This window comes from Sphaerodactylus townsendi, linkage group LG07, assembly GCF_021028975.2.
Source record: "Sphaerodactylus townsendi isolate TG3544 linkage group LG07, MPM_Stown_v2.3, whole genome shotgun sequence".
NCBI lineage: Eukaryota > Metazoa > Chordata > Lepidosauria > Squamata > Sphaerodactylidae > Sphaerodactylus > Sphaerodactylus townsendi.
Genome location: NC_059431.1, coordinates 117,430,060 through 117,458,052, shown reverse-complemented (window position 1 = coordinate 117,458,052; position 27,993 = coordinate 117,430,060). Strand labels below are relative to the sequence as shown.

The window sequence follows — 27,993 nt, the reverse complement described above, 5'->3', positions numbered from 1 at the left end:
TGTCCTTACCTGTCATAAATCCTGACCCTCCTGTGTTTGGATTCCTGAGGCCTCAAATAAGCTATCAGTCAGCACACCCCTTCTTGATCCGTGGGTGCAAGTCTAAACACATCCACGCAAATCCTCCGGAGCAGAAAAGCCTTCCTGGGTCTTGACTTGCCGCAGCTTCTTACACCAGTGCTGGAAGTCATTTCCTCTCCAGCTTTGATTAGCATTTCATATTCCCTATGAACAGGTTATGCAGGTGAGTAACGACATATTTGCTCAGCGACGTAGTAAGAGCGGGCAGAGGTTGTTTTCACAGCAGGAAATGACTCTCGGCAGTGGCGCACGGAGCCCTTCTTAGCAGGGTGTGTGAAACTGAGGTGGACGGAGAACTAGGAGCATGGTAGTGTTTGCAAAGGGAGAAACGCACACAGAAGATGACAGGTTGAAAATAAAGAAAAATGCCTTCTGTAAAAATATCCTCGGGTGATATGCTTTCTGGCTATGCCTACCTTTGCTCTTCAGTCAGCAATGTGGAACAGCAGGCAGCAAGGAAAACAAATACTGGTGGTGTGGATTCTTGAAATTACCAAGAAAGAAAGAAAGAAAGAAAGAAAGAAAGAAAGAAAGAAAGAAAGAAAGAAAGAAAGAAAGAAAGAAAGAAAGAAAGAAAGAAAGAAAGAAAGAAAGAAAGAAAGAAAGAAATGGGACAATGAAAGAGGACTGGGAAAGGAGAGCAAGCACACTGTCCAGATTTTACACTCACAGCCTATTGCCAGTGCCATAGTTCAACAGGGTCATGAAAAGTTGTTACAAAAACAACTGTCTCTGAGCATGCCAAGAGTATATTTGCCTCTCAAACAGTGTAACTACCTATACAATCCTAAGTAAGTGAATTGTACTGAAGCCCATCCAATGGGACTTACTGCAGGGAAGTGTTCTTAGGAATGTACTGATAGCTTAATGTAGTAGAATCATGCAAAATTACTAAATAGTAGTTTAATTTACACATGCCATAGAAAAGTAATTAAATAAAAGGTCTTCATGGGGGATGGAATCTAACCATCTTGCATTTAGACATGGAGGTATGTATTCAGTATTATTAAATGTAACATACACATGAGCCTTTCTACAACTGTTTTAGGTTTTCTTTAAAAGGTTTTAGGTTTTCTTTAAAAGCACTACCGACTCGTGCCAACCCCATGACGTTTCATCTCATGCAATTTTTAAGGCAAGAGATGCACAGAGATGATTTACCAAAACAGCTCCTGCCTTTCTTTGTGACCTCCCATCCTAATACAGACCATACCCAACCCTGCTTAGGTTTTAAACTCTGGGCTATTCTTTCCATATGCCAAAAATAGTGTGTGCTTTTCAATTTCAACTGGAGTACACACATACAGCCTAACCACACACACACACACACACACACACACACACACACACACACACACACACACACACACACACTCACACACACTCACAACACAAAGTTAAATCTTAGAATGAATTAAAGATTGGACTTTAAAGATCAAAGACAGCGGGTGTACCGTGTGACTCTAGCACAGCACAGAGGATCAATCTACATCCAATGGGAAAGTGAGTTGGTCTGGGACAGATAAATGGCCCGAGAAAGGGTCCTGCCCCTGTCCCCCTCCCTCCTCCAAAGGAAGGATGGAGAGAGACAGCCAGGCTCTTGCTTTGCTGCAAGTGCTTTAGTATAATTGTGCGGGAGGTGTGGGATTCTTTTCCACTCCTCACTAAACTTCCCTCAGTCCTACTATACCATGCTTATGTGCTCAGATTCATGGTTAACACCCAGCTCTGAATCTTTCTATAACAAAGCTTTGGTGATTTTTAAAAATTGTTTTATTTATTTATTTCAAAAAGAACAGAAAAAAGAACAAGAAAAGTCTAAATCCAGCAACTAAATAGAATTTAAAAAGATAGAGGAGTATATATAGGAAAAAAAATAACAGTGCTAGCAGATCTATGCATAGGTTTCTGTAAAGTTTCAATTATTATAAAATGTCCCTAGGCAATTCTTGTCCATGCGTTCAAATATCGATAGAATTCTAAGGTCCTCGATCCATTTATTTGCCAGAGGTGGGCGTTTATCTTTCCAGTGTTTTAATACAAGGCTTTTAGCTGTAGTAAGGGCACACAGGGTTCATTTTGGGTGATTATTGGTAATGTTTAATTTTAATGATTTTATGTTCTCACATTTGGGTCAGTACTGTTTTAATTGATTCTTTTAATTCTGTTCCTTTTATCAGGATTTCCCTGAGGGAATTTATATGCCACAAGCCTGAATTTTAATTATGCCACTGTATTGTATATTTTATATGATGTCGTAAGCCATCTTGACAACTTGTGAGCATAGGGTATATAAATACTTTAAATAAAGAAATATAGCAACACAGGTTTGTGGCTAAAGAAAGGTCTGGGGCGGCCAGGCTGGACCTAAATAGAACACAAATGGGGAAAAAAATTTGGAAAGGGAAAGAAAGGGGGAGATTATTATTGTAGAATCCAGGTTTGAATCCCCACTCTGTCATGGAAATTTTCTGAGTAGTCCCTAGTCAGTCACCCTGACTAACCTACCTCACAGGACTGATGCAGGAAAAAATAACACAAAACAGAACAATGTAAGCCACCGTCATAACTCGAAGGTTAAAATAATGCACTGAATAGCATATTGGGTTGAAATTACGAAAATTGGCCCATGAATGGAAATTCAACGAGTGGGCTCTCAACCCAATTGCCCTTCCAGGGTTAAGGGGTAAAGCGTATGTGAGGGGCAGTATATTCTGGGGAAAGCTGATCAGCAATCAATCCACAGAAGTGGTTTATTCTCTCATAGCCATTGTGTTAAGGATACCTCAACACATTTGGGGTCACTTTGACAACTTTTATTGAAGAATTTATGTACTATGCAGCATCTACGTGCACAATGAGGGATCAGATTGGCCATGAAACTCAAAGGATAGCCTTTCAGCCCAATCTCCCTTCCAGGATTAAGGGGTGAAATTGACCAGCAATTAATCCACAGAAGTGATTTATTCTCTCATGTGAGTCCCTTTGTGCTAAGGATAGCCTCAACAACATTTGGGGGGTCAATTTCGGATAACTGTTAATTCTTGAAGAATGTATCTATTCAGGCCAGATCTACATGTACTAAAATCACGAGGGATCCAGTTTTGCCATGAAATTTAATGGGGCATGGCTCTCAGCCCAATCCCCTTCCAGGATTAAGGGGGTATGAAAATTGGACCAGCTAATTCAATCCACATTGGTGAAGGGATTTATTCCTCCCATTGCAGCCCCTAGTTAGCATGGGATAGCTCAACACATTTGGGAGTCACTCGGATAACTGTTAATCTGAAGACTGTATCTATCTGTGCCGCATCTACGTGCACAACGAGGGATCAGTTTTGCCATGAAACTTAATGGGCGGGCTCTCAGCCCAATCCCCCTTCCAGGATTAAGGGGTGAAATTGACCAGCAATTAATCCACAGAAGTGATTTATTCTCCCACAGCCCTTGTGTTAAGGATAGCTCAACACAGTGGAGGACAGCAATGGGCCAGAAAGGGCTGAGAAGTGTGCCAGAAAGGGCTGAGGAGCTCTGATTTTTCTTTACAGAGGGCTTTTCTCAAAGCCACATCTTTTAAACAGTGTATTTTAAACAGGGGGTTTCTCTTTTTTTCCTTGTCCTAGGGCTGCTGATTGGTGGAGGCTGCTAAAGGGGTGGGGCTTCTCACATTTGTAAATCTCTTTCAAAGTTGCGCTGAAGGGGTGGGCTTCACATTTTAAATCTCTTGTCATTAGTCCTCTGGAACCAGCAGGTGAGAAGAGGGTGCAGTGGAGGACCAGCAGTGGGCCAGGAAAGGGCTGGGAGAAGTGTGCCAGAAAGGGCTGAGGGAGCTCCCATCTTTCTCTTTACAGAGGGCTTTTCAAAGCCACATCTTTGTAAACAGTATTTTAAACAGGGGGTTTCTCTTTTTCTCCCTTTGTCCCAGGGCCGCTGATCGGGTGGAGGCTGCCAAAGGGTGGGGTTTCACATTTGTAAATCTTTTCAGTTAGTGCTGAAGGGGTAAGGGCTTCTACATTTTTTTAAATCTTATTGCTAGTCTCTGGAACCAGTGGTGAGAAGAGGAGCATGAGGAGATGCAGTGTGCCAGAAAGGGCTGGAGAAGTGTGCCAGAAAGGGCTGAGGGAGCTCTGATTTTCTTTCACAGAGGGCTTTCTCAAAGCCACATCTTTTAAACAGTGTATTTTAAACAGGGTTTTTTTTCTCCCTTGTCCTAGGGGCTGCTGATTGGTGGAGGCTGCTAGAAGGTGTGGGCTTCTCACATTTGTAAATCTTTTCTAGTTAGTGCTGAAGGGTGGGGGCTTCTCACATTTTTAAATCTTACCAAAGCTAGTCTCTGGAACCAGTAGAGAAGAGGAGCAGTGGAGGGACAGCAGTGGGCCAGGTAGAAAGGGCTGAGGAAGCGTGCCAGAAAGGGCTGAGGAGCTCCTGATTTTCATCTTACAGAGTGGCTTTTCCTTCAAAGCCAGCATCTTTTAAACAGTGTATTTTAAACAGGGGGGGGTTTCTCTCTTTTTTTTCTCCTTGGTCCTAGGGCTGCTGATTGGATTATGGAGGCTACAAGTTGGGGTGGGGGCTTTTCACATTGGTAAATCTTTTCAGTTAGTGCTGGAGGGGTGGGGCTTCTCACATTTCCTAAATCTCTTGTCAAGTTAGTCTCTGGGAACCAGTAGAGAAGAGGAGCAGTGGAGGGACAGCAGTGGGCCAGGAAAGGGCTGAGGAAGTGTGCCAGAAAGGGCTGAGGAGCTCTGATTTTTCTTTTTACAGAGGGCTTCTTTCTCAAAGCCACATCTTTAAAACAGTTCGCGTACTTTTAAACAGGGGGGGGGTTTTTCTTTTTCTCCCTAGTCCCAGGGGCTGCTGGGATTGCGTGGAGGCTGCTTAAAGGGTGGGCTTCTCACATTTGTAAATCTTTCAGTTAGTGCTGAAGGGTGGGCTTCTCACATTTTTAAATCCTGTCAAGTTAGTCTCTGGAACCAGCAGAGAAGAGGTGCATGGTGGAGGACAAGCAGTGGGCCAGAAAGGGCTGAGAAGTGTGCCAGAAAGGGCTGAGAGGAGCCCCTTGATTTTTTCTCTTTTACAGAGGGCTTTTCCTTTCTCTGTGAAGCTACATCTTTAAAGTCAGGTGTATTTTAAACATGGGGTTTCTCTTTTCCCTTGGTCCCAGGGGCTGCTGATTGGGTGGAGGCTGCCAAAGGGTGGGGCTTCTCACATTTGTAAATCTTTTCAGTTAGTGCTGAAGGGGTGGGGCTTCTACATGTTTAAATCTTGTCAGTTAGTCTCTGGAACCAGCAGAGAAGAGGAGCAGTGGAGGACAGCAGGGCCAGGAAAGGGCTGATGAAGTGTGCCAGAAAGGGCTTGAGGAGCTCTGATTTTTCTCTTACAGAGAGGGCTTTTCTCAAAGCTTCACATCTTTTTTTAAAACAGTGTATTTTAAAATAGGTTTCTCTCTTTTTTCTCCTAGTCCTAGGGGCTGCTGATTGGTGGAGGCTGCTAGCAAGGGTGGGGCTTCTCACATTTGTAAATCTTTCAGTTAGGTGCCAAGGGGTGGGCTTCTCACATTTTAAATCTTACCAGTTGGGGTCTCTGGAACCAGCATGAGAACAGGGGAGCAGTGGAGGACAGCAGTGGGCCAGAAAGGGCTGGAGACAAGCCAGAAAGGGCTGAGGAGCTCTGATTTTTCTTTAGAGTGGGCTTTTCTCAAAAGCTCACATCTCTTTAAAGTTCACAAGTGTATTTTAAACAGGTTTCTCTTTTTTTCTCCTTGTCCTGTGGGGCTGCTGGATTGGTGGAGGCTGCCAAAGGGTGGGGCTTCTCACATTTGTAAATCTTTTCAGTTAGTGCTGAAGGTGCTGGGGCTCTCTCACATTTTTTAAATCTCTTGCCAGTTAGTCTCTGGAACCAGCAGGAGAAGAGGAGCAGTGGAGGACAGCAGTGGGCCAGAGGGCTGGAGTAAGCAGCTGTGCCAGAAAGGGCTGAGGGAGCTCTGATTTTTTCTTTTACATAGAGTGGCTTTCTGTCAAAGCCTACATCTTTAAACAGTGTATTTCAACAGGGCTCTTTTTCCTCCTTGTCCCAGGGGCTGCTGATTGCGGAGGCTGCCAAAGGGGTGGGGCTTCTCACATTTGTAAATCTTTCAGTTAGTGCTGGAAGGGGTAGGGGTTTCACATTTTTAAATCCTTGTCTGCTAGTCTCTGGAACCAGCAGAGAAGAGGAGCAGTGGAGGACAGCAGGGCTGGGCCAGAAAGCAATGGCTGAGAAGTGTGCTGAAAGGGCTGAGGAGCTCCTGATTTTTCTTACAGAGGGCTTTTCTCAAAGTTTCACATCTTTTAAAACAGTGTATTTTAAATAGGGGGGTTTCTCTTTTCTCCCTTGGTCCTAGGGCTGCCATCAGGAGGCTGCCACAAGGTGGGCTTCTACATTTGTAAATCCTTTTCAGTTAGCAAGTGCTGAAGGGGGTGGGCTTCTCACATTTTTTAAATCTCTTGTCAGTTAGTCTCTGGAACCAGCAGAGAAGAGGAGCAGTGGAGGACAGCAGTGGGGCCAGGAAAGGGCTGGAGAAGTGTGCCAGAAAGGGCTGAGGGAGCCTTGATTTTCTTGGCCAGAGGGTTTTTTCCCCAAAGCCTGCCATCTTTAAAACAGTGTAATTTTAACAGGGTTTCTCTTTTCTCTCCTTGTCCCAGGGCCGCTGCCTGATTGGGTGGGAGGCTGCTAGTTGGTGGCTTCACATTTTTAAATCTTAGTCAAGTTGGGTCTCTGGAACCAGCAGAGAAGAGGGAGCAGTGGAGGACAGCAGTGGGCCAGGAAAGGGCTGGAGAAGTGTGCCAGAAAAGGGCTGAGGAGGAGCTCTGATTTTCTTACAGAGGGCTTCTTCTCAAAGCCACCATCTTTTAAAGCCAAGTGTAATTTTAAAAAACAGGGTTTCTCTCTTTTCTCCTTGTCCTAGGGCTGCCGATTGCGTGGAGGTTGCCAAGCTACAGGTGGGGCTTCTACATTTTTTTAAATCTTATTGGGTTAGTCTCCTGGAACCAGCGGTGTGCTTACCAAATGGGCCAGGAACATATTTTAAGGGATAGTAGAAGGCATAGAAACCTTTAAGAGGGGAGGTACCTAATTAAAAAAATCAATATTTGGAATATCTAAAACAAAATTAGATATGCGAAGGCAGGGAAGCCAGCAGGGGAGGGGGCTTCCAGCTGTTTTGCACTGAGTGTCACTTGTAGAACTATCTGCCACTAGGGCAGAAGTCATGGGTGTGCCCTCGTTGTAATGAGCTCCTGGCACTCAAGGAACGCAGCCTCTCGCAGCCAAAGGTGGCAGGCCCGGTAGGGCCGAAAGAGTAAGAGAGGGGTGACAGACGAGGTTTCAGTGGACCTAGTGAGCCGGGTCCACTTCCCAAGGTGACATCTCTCTCAGATGTTCGCCAGCGGAGAATGAGAGGAGTCTGGGTGATGGAGGGTGCCAGTTCTGGAGGTGGTATAGATGCTCCCCTAGATGGGACCCCTCCTTAGCTGGTGGTCAGATATCCTCTCGCGACTGAGGATAGCCCCTCGGGAGGGTGGGGCCTCTTGTAGTGGGTGATTCTGGACCATTAGAATATAGGAGAGTTGGCCTAGTGGACAGCCGCGGATGACCGTGATGGTGACTTGCCCTGCCTGCCAAGGTTGGCGGATGTCACGCTTCAGCTCAGATAGGCTGTTGTGACAGCAGCTGGGGTGGAGTCAGCAGTTGTGGTCCACATTGGTACCTGCTACCGACATGTGGGAAATGTCGCAGCCTGGCAAGGTTCTTGAAAAGCTAAATTTAGGCTGCTAGAAAAAGGTTAAAATCCAGAACCCTGCTAAGGCGGCATTCTCCTCAAATGCTGAAGGCCTGTTCCATCGCCAAGAGGGCTAGCCAAGTAAGCAGAGATACAGGGACTCCAAATGCGCGGGATGAGAAGGTGGTGTAAGACAGAGGGTTTCAGCTTTGTTACTAGGGAGAACTGGGGAACCTTTTGGGATAAGTAAGGCAGGCCTGTACAAAGTGGGACGGTTTCATCTTAACTTTTCAAAGAGGAAACTAGGAATGCTGGCGCCAACATTAAAAAAAGGTGGCAGAACAGCTTTTAAACTGATCCTTTTGGGAAAGTCGACAGGAGCTGAGGTGACCCTCGTCTGGAATACAGAGTCCCATGGGATGCAGACAGAGAGGGGAGGTTTTTCTAAATCAACCACATACAAGTGAGGGAGCATAGCAATGTGGGATAAGTGATAGTGTCTACAAAAGGCTAGAGGGCAAAAAACACATAAATCCCAGGTTAGGGACAGAGACAGGGTATACAAGGTTCTCATGCTAATAGTAGAAGCATCTGGACTCCAAAAATGGGGGAGCTGGAGTACAGAGTTTGAAAGGAGGACATTGATATAGTGGGTATCACAGGTGACATGTAGGAATGAGGAGAACCAGTGGATGCTGTTATCCCAGGTTACAGGCTCCTACAGGAAGGATAAGGTTAGGACACAGGGCGATTGGGGGTGGGTGGCTCTTCTGACATCAAAGAGAGCATAGTGTCACATAAAATAGACTATGCAGGGGAGCTGATTCTCTACAGAAGCACTGTGTGGATACTGGGTCAATACCAGGGGTGAAGCATAGTTTAACAGTAGGAATATATTATCGTCCCCCCTGACCAAAGTGCACAAGAGGATTCTGAGATGGAAAAGAAAATTAGAGAGGCCTTCAACAAAAAAGCAAAAAAATGTCGTGGTAATAATGCATTTTAACTATCCCCACATAAACTGGAAAAATGCATGTTCAGGTCATAGTAAGGGAGAGAACATTCTGGATATGCTAAATGACTGTGGTTTAGAGCAGATGGTTGTGGAACCAAATCAGGGGAGAGGTGGATCCTAGATCTAATTCTCTATGTGGGACCCAGGACCTGGTGCGCGGGAAGTCAGTGTTGTTGAGCTTCGATAGGGGAAATACGCAATTACAATGTCGTCAGATTCAGCATCTCTGCATGCATAACAAGGACAACTACTAATGTAATTACATTCGCCTTCAGAAAGGGAAATTTCAAAGATGAGAGGGGATAGTGCGCAGGAAGCTGAAAGGGAAAAAAATCAGAGAGACACAAAAATGTCCAAGGTGCTTGGAGGTTATTTAAAAAACACAGTCTTAAAGTCTTTCAGCTGGAATGTGTTCCGTAGGGTTAGGAAAGGCAGCTCTAGTCCAAAAAGAAAGCCACCATGGTTAACAAGGGAGGCTGAGGGGAAATTAATAGGAAAAAAAAGATGTTCCTTAGAAAAATGGAAGTCCAAATTAACTGATGAAGAATACCAGAGAGAACACAAAATGGTGGCAAAAAGAGAAGCAAGTTAGCTGTAAGGGGAGGCAAAAGGATTGATGAGGAACGCATGGCTGCTAACATCAAAACTAGCAACAAAACAAGTTCTTCAAGTACATCAAAAAGCTAGGAAGCCAAGCTAGGGAAGGTGCAGGGCCCAAGCTAGATGATGAAGGAACAAAAAGGTGTGCTAAAGCAAAGATGACAGGGAGATTGCAGAGAAGTTGAATGAATTCTTTTGCATCTGTCTTCACCTAAGAGGGAGGTGGAGGAACATTCCTGCACCTGAACCAAGCTTCTTAGGGAGGTGAATCTGAGGAACTAGCTAAGATAGTGAGGTAGACAAGGGGAAGAAGTTCTTGGCAGCCATTGATAAACTAAATGGTACCAAATCCCCTGGCCCAGATTGCATTCATCCAAGAGTGCTCTTAAAGAGCTCAAGGATGAAATTGCTGATGTTCCTACATTAATGATGCAACTTATCCCTGAAATCTGTGGCTCCATCCCCTGAAGACTGGAAGATGGCCAATGTCACACCTCAATCTTTAAGAAAGGGTCTAGGGGGGGACCCAGGAAATTACAGCCAAATCAGTTTTGACATCTGTTCCTGGTAAATTAGTATGAATCTATCATTAAAGATAAAAAAAAATTATTAAACATGTAGAGAAAAGCAAGACCTGCTGAGGGAAGAGTCAGCATGGCTTTTGTAGAGGCAAGTCCTGTCTTACAAACTTACTAGAGTTCTTTGAGGGTGTAAACAGACATGTGGATATAGGGGGGAACCAGTGGACATTGTTCCACTTCTGGATTTCCAAAAGGTTTTTGACAAAGTTCCTCACCAGAGACTGTTTGAGAAAACTCAGCAATGAAGGAATAAGAGGGGAAGTCCTCCTATGGGATTTCAAAAAACTTGGTTGAGGAACAGGAAACAAAGGGTGGCGTATAAATGGGAAGTTCTCACAAATGGAGAGATGTAAGGAGTGGTTCCCCAAGGATCCTGCTTTGGGACCAGTGCTCTTTAATGCTTATTCATAAAATGACCTGGAAGTAGGGGTGGTAGTGTGGTGGCTAAGTTTTGCAGATGATACCAAATTATGTAGAAGAGATTGGTAAGAAACCACAAAGGATTAGCTAAGAGCTCCAAGTGGACCTTGATAAATTAGGTGAGTGGGCTAAGAAATGGCAAAATGCAGTTCAATGTAGCTAAAATGTAAAGTGATGCACATAGGGGCAAAAAATCCAAACTTCACATTATGACGCTACAGGGGTCAAAGTGCTATCAGGTCACAGACCAGGAAAGGGATTTGGGCGCCTTAGTTGACAGTTCCATGGGAATGTCAACTCACAATGCATGGCAGTCTGTGAAAAAGGCAAACTCTATGCTGGGGATCATTAGAAAGGAGTTGATAATAAACCGGGTAAAGGGATTGTCATGCCCTTGTATATAAAGCAGTGGCAGCCAACCAAGACTTGGAGGTACTGTGTTCAGTTCTGGAGTCGCCACATCTCAAAAAAAAAGGGATATCGAGAAAGAGATAGAAAAAAAGTGCAGAGAAGGGCAACCCAGGATGATTGAAGGATTGGAGCACCTTCCCATGAGGAAGAGGTTGCAGCGCTTGGGGGACTCTCTTTAGTTCTGGAGAGGAGACGCCTGAGGGGGGATAAGGATTGAAGCCTATAAAATTAAGCGCATGGGGTACGAAAATGTTGACAGAGAGAATTTTCTCTCTCTTTTCTCACAACTACTAGAACCAGGGGGGGGCATACACATTGAAAATGCTGGGGAAGAATTAGGACTAATAAAAGGGAAACACCCTTCACCCAACGTGGTGATTGGTGTTTGGAATATGCTGCCACAGGAGGTGGTGATGGCCACCTAACCTGGGATAGTTTTAAAAGGGCTTGGACAGATTTATGGAGGAGAAGTCAATCTATGGCTACCAATCTTGATCCTCCTTGATCTCAGATTGCAAATGCCTTAGCAGACCAGGTGCTCAGGAGCAGCAGCAGCAGCAGAAGGCCATTGCTTTCACCTCCCGTACGTGGGCAAGCCCCCAAAAGGCACCTGCGGAGCGCACTATGAGTAGCAGAATGCTGGACTAGATGGACTATGGTCTGATCCAGCAGGCTAGTTCTTATGTTCTTATTATGTTCACATTTGGGGGTCACTCGGATAACTGTTAATCTGAAGACTGTATCTATCTGTGCCAAGCATCTACGTAACAAAGCGAGGGGATCAGTTTTGCTTAAGGAAACTTAATGTAGGGCTCTCAGCCCAATCCCCCTTCCAGGATTAAGGGGTGAAATTGACCAGCAATTAATCCACAGAAGTGATTTATTCTCCCACAGCCCTTGTGTTAAGGATAGCTCAACACATTTGGGGATCACTTGGATAACTTTTACTGAAGAATTTATGTACTATGCAGCATCTACGTGCACAATGAGGGATCAGATTGGCCATGAAACTCAAAGGATAGCCTCTCAGCCCAATCCCCCTTCCAGGATTAAGGGGTGAAATTGACCAGCAATTAATCCACAGAAGTGATTTATTCTCTCGCGGCCCTTGTGTTAAGGATAGCTCAACGCATTTGGGGATCACTTGGATAACTTTTACTGAAGAATTTATGTACTATGCAGCATCATTACAGCCGCACAATGAGGGATCAGATTGGCCATGAAACTCAAAGGATAGCCTCTCAGCCCAATCCCCCTTCCAGGATTAAGGGGTGAAATTGACCAGCAATTAATCCACAGAAGTGATTTATTCTCCCACAGCCCTTGTGTTAAGGATAGCTCAACACATTTGGGGATCACTTGGATAACTTTTACTGAAGAATTTATGTACTATGCAGCATCTACGTGCACAATGAGGGATCAGATTGGCCATGAAACTCAAAGGATAGCCTCTCAGCCCAATCCCCCTTCCAGGATTAAGGGGTGAAATTGACCAGCAATTAATCCACAGAAGTGATTTATTCTCTCGCAGCCCTTGTGTTAAGGATAGCTCAACACATTTGGGGGTCACTCGGATAACTGTTAATCTGAAGAATGTATCTATCTGTGCCGCATCTACGTGCACAACGAGGGATCAGTTTTGCCATGAAACTTAATGGGCGGGCTCTCAGCCCAATCCCCCTTCCAGGATTAAGGGGTGAAATTGACCAGCAATTAATCCACAGAAGTGATTTATTCTCCCACAGCCCTTGTGTTAAGGATAGCTCAAGGCATTTGGGGATCACTTGGATAACTGTTAATCTGAAGAATTTCTCCATAGGTGTGCAGCGGCCAAGAGCTCAGCGAGAGCTCACGCCCGGATGGCGACCGAAGGGCACGGAAGTTGAGCGCTCCCGATCAGAACCAGGCCCCCAACCCGCGCTGTTTTCCCAGCTCGTCTAAACGGGACGACAGCTTGGGGATGGAAGGTTGCGGGCCTGGGCCCCTCCTCCGAAGAAAACCGCCCTGAGAAGCTACTCGGGCGTTTCGCTTCGTGAGGCACCCGCCATCAGCGAGGCCACACGACGCGAAGGCCGAGGCGCCGGAGTGGCGCGCGCGACGACCCGAGGAGGGCGGTTGGGCCTGGCGGGCGCTTGAGGCGAGAAAAAAGGGGCGTCGGCGGCCTGAGGAAAGGCGAGGAAAGGGCGAGGCGGCGGCGGCGGCGGCGGCGGCGGAGGAGGCCTGTCCTTCTCCGTCAAAGGTGGCTGGCGGGGCTTCACCGGAGAGCGGGACGGAGCCGACGGGAGCGCCTGGCCCGCGGAGGGAAAGGCTCCGGGCCGCGTCGCGGTTGGACCCATGGCCGCCTTTCTCGCTCGCTCCAAAACGGCCCAGTTTACAAACCCCCTTCTATTCCGAGGAGCTCCTCCTGCGAGCAGCCGAGGCTCAAACAAATCTGAGCCAATGATATTTGGGGGTGGAAAGTGCAGTCACCTGATTTATGGCGACCCTGCAGGGTTTTCAAGGCATTCGAAGGTGGTTTGCCTTTGCATTGCGAGCCTGGACTTCCTTGTGGCCTCCCATTCACAAGGAAGCAGAAGCCCACATCGTAAACGCAACTTAGCTGTTGAGGATCACCGGATAGAATGTGGTAGCTTGGTCAGGGCGTCATGTTACATTTATGCTGATGTTCATTGTTGTTGTTGTTACATTTACAGTAGTTTTGTACCACCACCCTTCCCCTCCAGGGTTTGGCCCACAGCGAGTTCCTAAACACCGAAGTACAGGCAGCGAGAACAGTTTTAAAGAGCACAATAAGCGGTTGATTTTTGGCATTTAGCAGACTAGCGATATGAAGCAGCAACTTAATGTGGTGAGAGATAATCGTGGGCAACGGATATTTACAGTACTTAATAATAAGCCTTTCCCCTTTCTTCACAACAGCCCCTGCCCAGAAGTTGCGCTAATTGCAAGACTTTTTTGTAGGGACGCCTCACACTGGTTTCAGAAACAGCGGACCAAGGACCCTCTTTTAGGCCCATTCCACTCCATGCAGAATAATGCATTTTTCAAACCACTTTTCACAACTGGGTTGTCAAGAGTGGATGCTGCTTTGGCTTTAACTGCGAATAGCAAAATCCACTTGCAAACAGTTGTGAAAGTGGTTTGACAACGCATTATTTTATGCGTGTGCGGAAGGGGCCACAGCGGTATTTTTTTTTTACGAGCACCGACAAAGGGACCCTTTAGACTGACTTCCTTGCCAATGCGGATACTCCCAAAATAGTTGGGATTCCAGGCTCTTTTCCCTCTTCTCAGCACAACACAAGGACTTTGCCTAAGTTTGCATTTCATTTTACCAATTCTGTCTCTTTTCCCCCAATGTCTTTAGCATTGTTGCTTGCCTTTTCTGGCCATCCTTATCTCTCCCCTTCTGCACTCCCCCACCCCCACTTGCGTAACACATCTTTCATTGCTTATCAGATCACATGTTTGTGTTTGAGGATACATAGCATCTCTGAACAAAAAGATGGTTTTCGTGGCCGTTTTGGATCTCAAACCCCAAATATGCTCCTGAAGCATTTTGACTTTCCAAACTCATTTTGTTCATTCTGCTCCTTCTGGCCCTTCGACCCATCTGAGAGAGAATTGCAATCTATTATTGGGGTCCCCTGCCCAGTTTGAGAACTGTAAAATAGTATGACCATATTTCCATATTTTAGGCTGAGAGTGACTTGCCTACTACCACTCGGAATGTTCATAGCGGAGGTGGGATTTAAATAAAGGGCTTTTGGGTTAATTCAGTTGCCTTAGATTACAATTCATTTAATTCAGATTGCCTTACTTGCAGTCTCATTTAATTTTTAAAAAATTCGAACATATTCTGTCTTCCCAGAGGCTCTAGACATAGGTGATGTTAAAAACACGTTAAAAAGTGCAATTAAAAACAGCAAAAGGAAGAAAAACTTTGAGCATTCTTCTTACAAACAATTCGTCTTTGTAGACCAACTTTGCATATTATATGATTTAGCCAACTACCATAAGAGAGTTAATCCCTTTTACTTCATTTTTTTTCTTTGAAATTAGGATAAGCATTCCCAAGTCTTTTCCTTTTTTACTCGTAACTTGAGTTAAATGGAATTTATTCCTTGGTAAATGTACTCAGAGAAGTGGATTAGAATTTCTCCTGCATATTCAGGATTAGGCTTCATAGTTGCAAACCCATGTACAATGGACTTTTGAATAAAGAGGCAAGCCCTTACAAAAATGTATCCCTTGTCTCTCAGCTAAGGCATCCTAGGCTGCTAACATAGGCCGTTTCCGCAAGACGCTTGAAATTGCGCCCCCTACGCCCGGCAAGAATTCTGCCGGTGTGAAGGCGGTTCGCACGCCTCTGCCCGTTCCCGTCCACTTTCACCTTGTCCCGTCGTGGACTGCTGGCCTCTGAAGCCCGCCCGCGCTGCCCTCCCGACCTCCAGGGGGGTCGGAGGACAGTGAGGGAGGGGCTGCAGAGCCAGGAGGCCGACGACGGGGACAAGGTGAGTGGGACAAGGAAAAACTTAGCGTCGTTCCCTCGGCGGTTGCTGTTAAGCGCATCGCCGGCTAGGCTGCAGCTGTTGCCGGCAAAAAACAACCCTTTAAAGGGTTGTTGTTTAGGGCAGCCTGACGCTGCCCTGGGGGAAGGGGAGCCAGTCAATTAGCGTCGCAATGCGCAGCTCTGTGTGGAAATGGCTCACCCGGGGGGACGGGCGTTTATCCGTCCCCAGGGCATATAAAAGGCCCGTCTTGAGCGGAAATGGCCATAGATAAGATAGATCACAAAAACAACATCTACCAACAAAATCTGAAATATTTATTTTATCTGTGAACTTATTTCCCGCCCATCACCAAAGTCCCTGGTGGGTTACAATAATAAATCATGAAGCAATAATAAAAGCATCCTAAAACTACTTTAAAAATCCTTCCCATTCCCCACCCTAACCCTCCTAAAATATAATTGAGCATCCCCCGTAATCCCCCCCCCCAGCACATTTTAAAGTTGGGCTGGACTAAGCCTGAAAAGAGTCAGTATGGTGGTAGAGGCACCAATAACGGGGTATGGGAGGAGGAGAGTTTTCACCTAGCATTTATAGAAAGTTTTCCCCTGGAATTTGAAACTGGAAAAGATTAGGCTCCTGGCCAATAGGTCGGGAAAGCAAGTTCTGGAAGGAAAGTGCTATTACAAGACCTTTACCAAATTCTTGACTGGAGTACAGGTTGATGAATGGCTCCAAACTAATGAGGGCTTTAACCACTTTGAATTGAATTGGCAGCCAACATCACTACTTCAGTACAAGCATTCTCAGTTGCTTGTGCCCCTCTGTAGCCTTGCATCATTTTTTTTTGCATTAATATAAGCTTCTGAAGAGTTTTTGGACAGAGCCCTGTGTACAGCTCATTGCATTTGTCCAGGCTGAATGTAAGAAGAAGAAGAAGAGTTTGGATGTATACCTCACCTTTTTCTCCTGTAAGGAGATTCAAGGTGGCTTACAAACTCCTTCCCCTTCCTCTCCCCACAACAGACACCTATAAACATGGTTGTGGGCAAGGAAAGCCTGTTGCTGGTATATCAGCAGAAGTTGAGCAGAGACATTATATGCGGTAAGGGAGCAATGTGCCTCCAATTATACACTTAAATGGCTGCCTCAAGCTTTGAACTCGTTCGCTTTGGTAGAGTGCAATCCCACCCAGCACAGGGCAGTTCTTTAAACCCATATTAATCAGCATCCTTTAGCTGATCTGTATTGAGATTCAGTTTATCCAGCCCTTTACTGTCTCCGAACACTGATTCAGAACATCTAATATGTCAACTGATGGAAATGACAAGGAAAAATACTGCTTGCTGTAGATTTTTCTGTAGATATGATACATCACAGGGGCAAGACGGAACCCTGCGAGAGCCAATAGCACACATGTTAAGGACTGAATTAATTGCCCTTCAGCACCATGTACTAATGTTGGTTAACTAAGCAGGAAACGAACTACCAGAGTATGGTTTCACTGGAACATCCCCAAGGCCAAAGGTTACCATGATCAATAGTGTCAAGAGCTGTTGGAAGATCCAGGAATTTCACAATAATTGTTCTCCCTGTTTCTCTGCTTTAGCAAAGGTCAGGGTGATAAAGGCAATTTCAGTTCCAAAACCATGTCAGAAAACAGGTTGCTTTGATTTGGCAGCTACAATTCTATGCACAGTAGGGAGTAAGCCCATTGGAGCCTACATTGAATAGGAACTTCTGAGTGCATAGGATTGTATTGCATAAAAAAATTGTATGGTTGGATCCTGCCCATTTATCATGGTGTTTCATCTTTCATGGCATAAGCAAAGTAATACAACAATTTGCACTGTCCATTTTAAAAACCATAGGAGCTATGTTCTTCATTCAACATGGTTATTAGACTTAACTATAAATATATATGCAACAATGACAATTGTGTTCACTTTGGAGAACAGGGTAACATCATGCACAAATAGATATTTTTTCTCTCCTGACCAAGATTTTGAAACAAAGGAACTGTAATCAAGTGGCTGTTGTAGGTTTTCTGGGCTTTGTGGCTGTGGTCTGGTAGTTTTTTGCTCCTAACATTTCACCCGCATCTGTGGCTGGCATTTTCAGAGGCATGTTACAGTAAGAGCTTCTTACCATGACATGCCTCTGAAAATGCCAGCCACAGAGTTGGGTGAACTGTTAGGAGCAAAAACTGCCAGACCACAGCCACGCAGGCCAGAATATCCACAACAGCCAGTTGATTGCAGCTGTGAAAGCCCTTGACAATACATTGAACCATGGATGATGGTTCACACCAGAAACTGGAAATTTGGCTTCATTTCCCACTTTAAAATAGTTTAAAACCCTGCTCCCAACCATTAATGCCCAACAAAGCATTTGTTCAAAATAAATCCCATTCAAACTGGTTACTAAAATAATTTCAGCGCTTGGATTCATTCCTTTTTTCTAAATGTAGCATTTTATTCAACTCGTTTATACTCTAGTCCACAGCCTACTAAAGTCAAAGTGGTAAGATTCAATCCTTTTTGCCATGACTGGTTTCAGTGAGATTAAATTAATTTAATCCAAGCACATCAAATTAACTGGCATGTGTGACAGGCTGTTAAAACCAGGTCATTTCAGCACAGCCTAATAATAACAGGTTATATCCATTATTTTTGAATCTGGATCGTTTTTGTCCTTCAAATAGGTGCCTATTTTCCATGAAGGAAATAATCTGTTTTCTTTCTGCCCCTTCACACAAAACTGCTATTTTTTTTTACAATGCAAATGTGGAGGCACGAACATCCTGTTTTTCCTGCATTCTGATTGGCTGTTCCATCACCACAGTCCCCCTTCCGCCGGCTCCCACCCTCTGCTAAGGGAATCCTTCCGATCGGTGGAGAATCTACAACAACCCTGGGAGGCAGAGCAGGACCTCCCCCTCCCATTTCTCCAGTGTGGAAAAAAAGTTTAGGGCTTTGAATCCACAACATGTAAACATGAAGACTGAACATTTGTGACATATAAAATAATAAAATCTGTCTAAAAAGAGAGCAAAGCAATATGTCCTGTCCACACACAAAGGTGAGCATCTGCCTAGCGGCGTGCTCACAATGGCTCCGTTTGTTGTGAATCCATTGCTGTACACATTTGTAGCCTCGTGCTGCTCTCAGACCTGTAACAATTAGAAAACAAGCAAAGTACTTGTACAGCTTAGAATGGGAACAGTTTAACATGGAACACAATCATTCCTCTAGCCACTGTACCCTTTTCAAAAAAAGAAACTAAGTAGAATTCTAAAACAAAAACAGTCCAGCACTTGGTGAATGAAATTACAAATTGCTTAATTCTTTTTGTTGAAAATGGTATAGTGTGGTCAGCTTCCAGGTGGAACTTGAATATCTTCTGGAATTATAACTAGGCTTGGAGATTCAGATGAAACAAATACCAGATTCGGCTCAAATCTGGGGGAATTCGGGCATATTCTGACAAAAAAGGGCCGAATATGTCCTGCCTGAATATGAACGAATCCAAATGCAAGGTATTTGGGCTTTCTTGGAGTATTTATTTTGTGTTTTAGCCTGCAGGGGGTGCATTTTTAAAGCCAGCAGCACTAACAATTCAGGGTATCATCCGGAGGCTGTCCTGATGATACCACCGAAGTTTGGTGAAGTTTGGTTTGGGGGGGGAGTTATGGACCCCAAAAGGGGTGCCCCATCCCCCATTGTCTCTGGATGATACCCTGAAATGTTGGTGCTGCTAGCTTAAAAATGTGCCCTCTGCAGGCCAAAACGTGAAAAAACACCCCAAAATACAAAAAAATTCAAACGGACTCGAATTTTTCATATATGCCCGAATATTTGGGTATATTCAAATATGTTATTTGCCTTATTCGGGCATACAGATAATTTTATGCCAAAATATATCTGAGTCCGAATTTTACCTAAGTACAACTGATCTCGAGACAATACAGATCAACCCCCTTGGAGAAAATGGTGGTACTGGTTGGCATTATACTCTGCCAAAGACCTTTGCTTCCCCAGTTGCCCCAGAGTTGGCAACTCTCCCTGGTCCCTACTGCACAAGATCTGTAAAGGTGGGATCTGGATGTAGTCTGTAGGAATATCCTTTATTCTCCCTTCCACTTTTCTTGTTTTGTTTTTAAAACTCCCAAACCTGAAAATGGATAACATACATTCTATGTTACGCTATCTGTTCCTGACCTTTCATCTACTGCATAAGATCAGTACAAGCATAAAAGCAGGAACAGAGTATAGCCCATCTAAATAGCTGGTGCTGTCCCTTCCTGTTTTCTCGTTTCGTGTTTAAAACTCCCAAATCTGCAAATGGATAACAGACATTCTGGGACTGAAAAGAAGAGTTCATATTTGTCATGAGGGGTGGGAGAGGAAAAACAACTGAGAAAGAACAGGGCTGTCTGTAAATTATCACCTGTTTTTTCAAGGGGAGTGTAACCTTCCTCACTATTATTTTTAAATTAAAAAATAAAATTAACCTTTAGAAACAGTATCAATTAGATCATGGTTCAAAAACTTAAAGAATTACAGTTCCACAGGGCTAATGCGCTAGTATTTTGAAGCAAAAATAAGGACTAAAAAGATGTTATGCCAGCATAAGCTTTTCTGTCGTAGCGTAAAGCCCAGCAAGATCAAACGGCCAGAAAGTGCAGAGAGAAAAATAGTTATGTAAAATTCAAGAAGAGCGCAGTGGTACATTCACTGTAGCAATTATGGGTCATGTCGCTGGTCCTCCTAATTTGCTGAACGCCAGACGTGGCTGTTGTGTCTGTTTTAAATTTTTGCATAATTACATCTCTCCCTGCACCTCTTGCATTTCATGGCCCTATGAGGACCTGCAATGCTGCATCTGAAGAAATGGGCTCCACTCCAGGAAAGGCTGTACTGGAATAAAATCTTCAACAAATTACACAGGCACACTCGGCTCATGAAATGTCATTGTAAGCCTTGTTCCTGTGGGACTAATGCTCGGTTAAATGAAGCGGGGAAGCTTCAGAAGCATCCCTGGAATCTATGGCATAATCCTGTGTGCTTTTACTTGAAAGAAAGTCCCACAGAGTGCAATTAGAAGTAAATGTCTTGGATGGTCCAGGCTAGCCTGATCTTGTCAGATGTCAGAAGCTAAGCAGGATTGGACCTGGTCGGTATTTGAACTGGGGACCATTAAGGAATACCAGGGTCTCAAAACAGAGGCAGGCAATGGCAAATCGCCTCTGGATGTCTCTTGCCACGAAATCCTTACGACATTGCCGTAAGTTGGCTGTGACTTGATGGTAAAAAAGGGTTTATAGGCAGTGGTGGGATCCAAAAATTTTAGTAACAGGTTCTCATGATGGTGGGATTCAAACTGTGGCGTAGCGCCAATGGGGCTGGGCGGGGCACGATGGGGCATGGCTGGGCATTCTGGGGGCGGGGCATTGCTGGGCGGGGCTGTGGCAAGGACGCAGCCGCTGCGCCAGTCCTTGGGCGGGAAACGAATGCACACAGGCACAGGCGGCCACGCACGCCGGTGCACCTCCTGCTAAACTGCTTCAAGTTCTGCGCGCTATTGCTGAGAGGAGGGGTGTAACTAAGGCAAAAATCACATGGCAAAATCACCAATTAGTAACCCCCTCTCAGCACACACAAATAATTAGTAACCTACTCTCGCCCCTTTTGCCCTTTCTGGCACGTGCATTTTCTCTCTCCTGGCCCCTACCCGGTTTTCTCTCCCTCCCTCTTGCTCTTTTGGACTTGACCCTGCCTCAGTCCTCTCCCTCTTGCTCTTTTGGACTTGACCCCGCCTCGATTTCCCACTTTTCCCATTGTCCCTGCCCTGAGGCAATGCGGCTAGTAGGGCACTGGGTCATTGGGGGTGCTCAGAGGCTTTTTAGGACCCAGTGGCACTGTGGGCAGCTGCTCCCACTTAAGCTGGTCCCTTCCCCCTGCCTGCCTGCCTCTATTGTCTGAATAGCCCGGTGGTGGCAGGTGCAGGAGGGGGACCGTGGTGGAGGGGCAGGGCACTGGCAGCAGCGCTGATTGCCTGCCTGGGTCTTGTGGACATCAGCCCCGCAACACGGAGAGGGGCGATCTGAACAGGAGTCAGAGCAGGGCCAGACCAAATGATTTCACAGGCCTGATACGGCCCGCGGGCTGGACGTTCCCCACCCCTGTATTAATATAAATAATCTTGTGGCACCTTAAAGGCTAACCACCTTAAAGGCTAACTAGCACCCCCTTCCTCATTTTCTCCTTCCTTTTGTGAGTAGCATCTTTTAGTCCATCTGTCTCTGCTTTCCTTCTTACGTATTTTTCTCTCCCACACAACACTGATGCATTCTTCGCTGCCAAAAGTACAGTACAATATAAAACAATTTTGAAAATCGGAGTGCCTGAAGTTAAGTGTTTAAATTACTGAGATAATTATCCAAAGCACTCTGAAGCGCTTTGTGAACCCCGGGTATTATTTATTTACTTTAATACTGTTAGCAAGCGATTGTATCTACCTTTTTTGGCCCTGCTGAATAGACTTATGGTTTAAACCAGGCCGCTTTATCAGTACGGCAATAAAAAACTAAGTGATGTGCTTAAAAATCTCTTTGGCGCTTTGGGGCAACTTACTTGGAATACATTTTTTCCCGTAGATTAATACATTTATTTAATTTTATTCTACATTTACTACAGTAATGGATATTAGATTTTTCTTTCCCCTTGTGCCCACTATTGCATAGCTGTCAAGTCGTACAATTTTGAAATCTGGCGTGTCTGAAGTGTTTAAACCCTTATTTTGGCACTTAGGAGGTGTTCTGATTTTCAAGAAGTGCTGAATTAATCGTTTAGGGCTTAAGTTTTAGCCAGATATAGTTACTTCTCAGCATCCATGTTAAAGAACGTGCCAGTTTATTCAAGGTTCACCGAGGCGTTTTATGGCCTCCTGGTAAAATGTTTGATGATGGCTGCTTTCCGATAATGGGGATCAGTTTCCTACTCAGAGTTGTGGAAAAACCTACACTTTCCGTGTAGTACAAAGGGGGGGGGGGTTTGAAGCCACTTCGGAAGCAGTAGAAGGGTTGTGCTGACATCCACTAGTGCCATGCAAAGTGGCATGGATGCTGGCCCGAGGGACTTATCTCGGCAGCTGGCCGCCTCAGTGCCCAAACCTGGAAACTGGACCCTGCAGTGGCCGACCATTGCCGCGAATTCCTGTGCTGTAATGGAGGGGGGCATTCCCAGAGGCGGAGCCAACATTAGTTGACTCCCAAAGTGTTTTCTGCCTTAAAAGGCCCCCTCCCAGCTCCCAAAAGAGGTGGCGTAAGTAATTTTCCGCTATGGGCTTTCCCAGGGGAGAAAGACATTTCTCCTTCTCCCCTGGCGCCTGCGCCACCAATTGTGTTTTTGGGACAGTGCCGGGATGCCATCCCCAGGTGCTGCTCTGCTGCCCATCTCCCTTCACAACAGCAATAGGATGGACTGTACAAGCTCATTTTGTACACAGAACACTAGTACCTTTCTTAAAATATTCCGAAGGCATTATATGTGTTTAAAGTGAGCTCCGTTATGTTTACTCAGCACCACTAATCTCATGCGCGTTTCTTTTTAGATGGCCAAATATGAACCCTGTGAAAGAAATTATGACAATATGGTAAAGAAGCTAGAGGACCTGAATAAAGATCTAGAAAAATTCCTAGAAGACATGGAAAAACTATCAGGTGGTTTTATTCTTACAGGAAGTCTGTGTGATTGCTGGTAGCCCTGGTTCTGATCCAGAAAGGGAGATCTGAGTGGGAAGTTGATTCTGATAGCGCAGGGGTCTGCAACCTGCAGCTCTCCATGCTGGCAGGGGCTGATGGGATTTGTAGTCCATGAACATCTGGAGAGCCACAGGTTGCAGACCCCTGTGATAGCGCATTTGCATTGCTTAAGCCAGCTCCATGGAATCAGATGGGTGTATCTGATGTGGATACTCATGACTATCCAAGGACCACTGAGCGTGCACATCATGTTCAGTTAAGAGATGGGTCAAAGCTAATGCTGTTCTGGAATAACCCAGAGAGGTTCTAATAAAACCCTACATTTCTGCTAAGTGTGGATTCTTCTGTATGACAACAATAAGCTTTTTAAGAGTGCTGTCCATAAGAAAACAACTGTATGCATGTTTTCCATTACCTTCAAGGATGCATTCATCTTTCAGGAGACTAATGTATTAGCAAAAAGAAATATAATAAATACACCTTTTAAGAGATGCTACTGTGACCTTGGCCGTTTTAAGAGATGCTACTGTGACCTTGGCAAAATTGCACTGGGGTGGCACCGGGATCTCACGTACCAGGGCAATTTTGCCCCGGTTTGTGCTTCCGCATGGCTCCGCCCTTCTGCCCCACTTTTGCCTCTGTAATGCTCCAGTTGTTTAAGCATGAGCCCAGGGCTTTTGGAGTTGCACCACGATCCCATCTCCGTTTCCCGCATTTCCAGCGTTTTGATTGGCTGTTGTTTTCCTGGGCTGACTACTACGAGTCCCCCCACTGGCCTTTAAGCAGCCCAGGAAGTCAATCTTGGGAGGGGCATTGTTGGCCTCAAGATCTGACGAAGCTTTAACCCAAGCAAGTTGGCAAAATGACAAACTCATGACAAAACTCTTTAATTGCTTGTCTGCTCCACTTTTACTGCGGTGGTGTCAAGCCAGGGCGGCAGGGCTCATCACTGTCTGCTCTGTCCTTTGCACAAAATTAGGTGGGAGGCTTCCGGAGGGACAAAAATCAAGGTGCTGACATTGCACCAGCTTAAGTAAATGCTGGTGCCCTCAGAGCTAAGCCCCCCCCCCGCACCCCACTTATTCATTGGGGAACTACCAGAGACAGTGACAGCTGCCTTGCAAAATGGCAGGCGGCTTGGCCAGCAAGCGGCACCCTGGAGTGGAGGGAGCCTATGGCCCCCATACCTGACAGGCAGATCGGGGAGGACAGCAGGCTGGTGCCCGGCGGCTCCCTCCGTGCGGGGGCGCCATTTGCTGGCCGAGCTGCCTGCCACGGCGGCAAGCCTGCTGCACTCTCTGGCCACCCTGTCAGGCTGAAGGATGGCTCCCACACCTGGCAGGCAGACTGAAGAGGGCAGCAGGCTGGCGCCTGGCGGCTCCCTCCGTGCCGGGGCACCGCTCGCCGCAGAGGCATAGCTACAAGGGGACCAGGGGGTGCGCATTGCACTGGGCACGCGCCTGGGGGGGGGCAGTAAAAATTTCAGGTTTGTTTTTTGGGTTTTTTTTAGTATTTTTCAGTTTTTGGCCTGCAGTGGGCACAGTTCTTAGACTAGCAGCACCAAAATTTCAAAGAGTCTTTGGGAAACTCTCCTGATGATACCCCCCAAGTTAGGCGAGGTTTGGTTTAGGAGTCCAAAGTTATGGACTCCCAAAGGGGTTGCCACCATCCCCCATTGTTTCCAATGGGAGCTAATAGATGGGGGCTACACCTTTGGGAGTCCATAACTTTGGACCCCCTGAACCAAACTTCACCAAATCTGGCTGGTATCATCAGGATAGTCTCCTAAAGATACCCTGAAATTTTGATGCTTCTAGCCTAAAAACTGCACCCCCTGCAGGCTTAAAACTGAAAAAACACTAAAAAATACAAAAAACACAAACGAACATGGGGGGGGGGGGCAGCAAAACTCAGATTTTGCACCAGGTTCCATTTTCCCTAGCTATCCCTCTGGCTCACTGGCCCAGCTATGCCTCTGGCTTGCTGGCAAACCTGCTTCCCAGCCGCTCTGTCAAGCCCGAGGACAGCCCCCACACCTGGCAGGCAGGCTGGGGAGGGAAACAGGCTGGCTCCTGGTGGCTCTCTCCGTGCTGGGGTGCAACTCGCTAACATCAGTGGATTCTAACTGGCCATATTCCTGCCCTGAGGCTGGCCTGGCTCATGGCCACCCCCACAAAAATGCAGCGCCTATTGATTGGCCGCCCCAGAGTGGTGAGGTGGGAAAAATGCCTCTGTTCTGCTCCCGTTGAGTTTGCACAGTGCCGGGTCACACAGGGCTATTTGAAAAGAATCTCAATTTTTGCGATTTTTGAAAGTTGCGGAGCAAAGGGAATATCACAAGGAAACCCTGGGACAACACCCGGGCAGACCTGCTGTAGCTCTGGAGACCATGCAGAATTCTCAGCTGCACAGGGATATTTTCTGTGCTCCCACTGGGACATTTTGACCGTGCAAAAATGGCCCTTGAGTGCTTATAAGTGTGACTTCTATAGTTTGACCCTGAGAATCAGGTGGAGAAGCATATTACTAAAAGAACTGTGGTTTTACTTTACACTTTAATTGGGTTTTGGTTTTATCTGAACTTCTTGTGGAATGGATTGTATTGATACAAAGAAAGTCAAATACCGGATAATTAAAACCAACTAGATAATTAAACAAGGGTTCTAAACTTAATTTAGGTTTTGATGTGAAGCTGTATTTGCCAGAATTCTCTTTGTTCTGTTACTGATTCGTTCAGCTAAATCTTTCCACTAATTAGTACATACCTATAAAGATTTTAAGTTAAGTATCCCAAACAGAGAGAGGGGTGGTGTGTTCATTTTCTGTTCAGCTGGAAAAATGGTGATCATTGAACTATGGAGTTTTCTAAAAAAAACAACAACCCACAAAACCCTATTCTTAAGGTTCCCTTGAAGCATGTAGGAACATCCAGATGTGTGAGTAGGTGGGGGAAACAGCACAAACTTTAGGGACAGAGAAAACCCCATGCAAATGAAACGTTTCTGTCATCTACCAGCAGAGACATTGAAAGTTCCTGACTGAGGGAGGATCCTTATTTTTCCAAGTTGGATCTGTGTGTGTTGTGTGTGTATGGGTGGTGAGGATGGCTCTCCTCCATCTGTATTGTCATCCCTGTCTGATTTGGAAGGATTGATCATTTTGTTTAAATCATGTTTCTTGTGTGCAGTTTTCGGAAGGCTTAGGTCCCTCTTCTAATCTTGATATTGGACGGATGCTCTAGTACACAGATCGTTGCACTTACTTGCAGCATTTCTGTGGTGTGGATTCCTGTTTGCAAAATCTTTGCACCTGGAACAAAGGGTTGGTTCTGGATTAGGGGAGTTAGAAGGTAGAGTAAATGTAAAAGCAGATCTGCATTCAAAAAATGTAAGAAACGCTGCCCTAAAATGAATATAGTTAGGTTCCCTTCCCTTCCACATTAAGATGCTGTTTTCATAAACCTGAGTTGTCAGACCTTAATAAAATAGTATTTGATTAACTAAAAGCTGCTTAATTGTAACATGGGGGTGAAGTGTTCCCTGTTTGCTAGCTCCTGGAAAAGTCTGTGTAGCTTTCTGCATAACTCAAGGAATAAAAATGTGTCTATGGATTATAACAGTGGTGGCAAACCTATGGCACTCCAGATGTTCATGGACTACAATTCCCACCAGCCTCTGCCAGCATGACCAATTCGCCATGCTGGCAAGGGCTGATGGGAATTGTAGTCCATGGACATCTGGAGTGCCATAGGTTCACCACCACAGGATTATATGGAAGCTTGGGATTATTGGGGTCTCATTTCCTATTGTATAGATCTCTAGACTCTTTGCATTGATCAAGTGTCTGTGGTACTTAGAACTTCCGTCTTCTTATTGATTAGTCATTTTATTTGAAATTGCACTTGAAAACGGAATTCCCCTCTTCTGACAGTTTCTTTGATATTTATGCACAAACAATTATTGTAAAATGGATTATGCAAAAGAGATATTAATTAAAATACCAGCAAATGCTTGCTCAGAAGTTTACTAGGATATAAATGAACAGTGGTTATATATTTAATACAATAATCACGTTCGTTTGTTAGAGCAGGCAATCTAATTGAGAATTCAGAAAATGCATGCTTTAATTATGTACATAACACGCAGTTTCCCATTTTCGTGGACTGGAGCTCCATATCTGTTTTAAGACCTATTAGGGAAAACGTATGATGGACGTTTCCATTAGCAAGGCTGTCATAGGTAGATCTTCACAAGTGAAAAATGCTAGAGCAAATCTGTCCTCAGAGTAAATAGCAATGTTGAGAAAATCAGATGAGTAGTTGCAGTTATTGCAGTGCAGTTATTTACGGGCACTGGTTTTAGTCTCACTTAAAGTTTATCATATTTGTTCACAGATTCACAGTTTTCCTACTAAATCTTATTAAATTACTGACAGTGTCTGTTGGATTGCCCCAGTACAGGCAACTTGGATGGCTTATGATATGGTGGTGATGCGTACTAACCCAGACTTGGCCAGCTCAATGAGACGTCTTGAAGATGCCTTTCTCACCTGCAAGGAAGAGATGGAGAAGAACTGGCAAGAGTTGTTGAAGGAAACTAAAAGCGCTGAACAAAAATAATAAGCAACATTCAAGCACTCCGGGGAAATGCAGTCTTCGGAAGACTTTGATCTCAAGAAATGACTTCTTTGAGTATTTCTAAATGTCTTGGAAAATACATTTTCAAGAGCTCTGTCCGATGTGCATCAAATTTTCTGTTAGAATGGGCAAAATATATTGGTTTCTTTATGTGTGCTTTCATATGTACTGATAACTTTTGTTTTCACATGCTACTATCACAAGCTGACTGTATAAT

At 45.2% G+C, this 27,993-nt stretch overlaps 2 protein-coding genes across 5 annotated transcripts in view; one reads left to right on the top strand and one right to left on the bottom strand.

Annotated features, from left to right (window-relative positions):
- The window catches only part of STYK1 (serine/threonine/tyrosine kinase 1), a 53,115-nt gene extending 52,731 nt beyond the window's left edge, over positions 1 to 384 (bottom strand). For all 3 annotated transcript variants that reach the window (XM_048504692.1, XM_048504693.1, XM_048504694.1), the window contains exon 1: positions 10 to 384. The gene's annotated coding sequence lies outside the window, so the exon portion shown is untranslated. The remainder of the gene's footprint in view (positions 1 to 9) is intronic.
- SYCE3 (synaptonemal complex central element protein 3) lies at positions 125 to 27,975 on the top strand. Of its 2 annotated transcripts, none has more exons than XM_048504695.1 (3): positions 125 to 244; positions 22,990 to 23,098; positions 27,595 to 27,975. In XM_048504695.1, exons 1-3 carry the CDS (start codon positions 239 to 241, stop codon positions 27,756 to 27,758), a joined length of 279 nt encoding a protein of 92 aa, XP_048360652.1. In that variant the 5' UTR covers positions 125 to 238; the 3' UTR covers positions 27,759 to 27,975. The 2 variants fall into 2 exon arrangements, with proteins under 2 accessions (XP_048360652.1, XP_048360654.1); XM_048504697.1 differs by lacking the exon at positions 125 to 244 and adding an exon at positions 12,936 to 13,103.
- Positions 27,976 to 27,993: the final 18 nt, after the last annotated feature.

Excerpts from the sequence above, each read along its gene's own strand:
- SYCE3 (XM_048504695.1), top strand. Across the intron at positions 23,099-27,594 it reads AGACATGGAAAAACTATCAG|TACAGGCAACTTGGATGGCT; the intron begins GTGGTTTTATTC and ends GGATTGCCCCAG.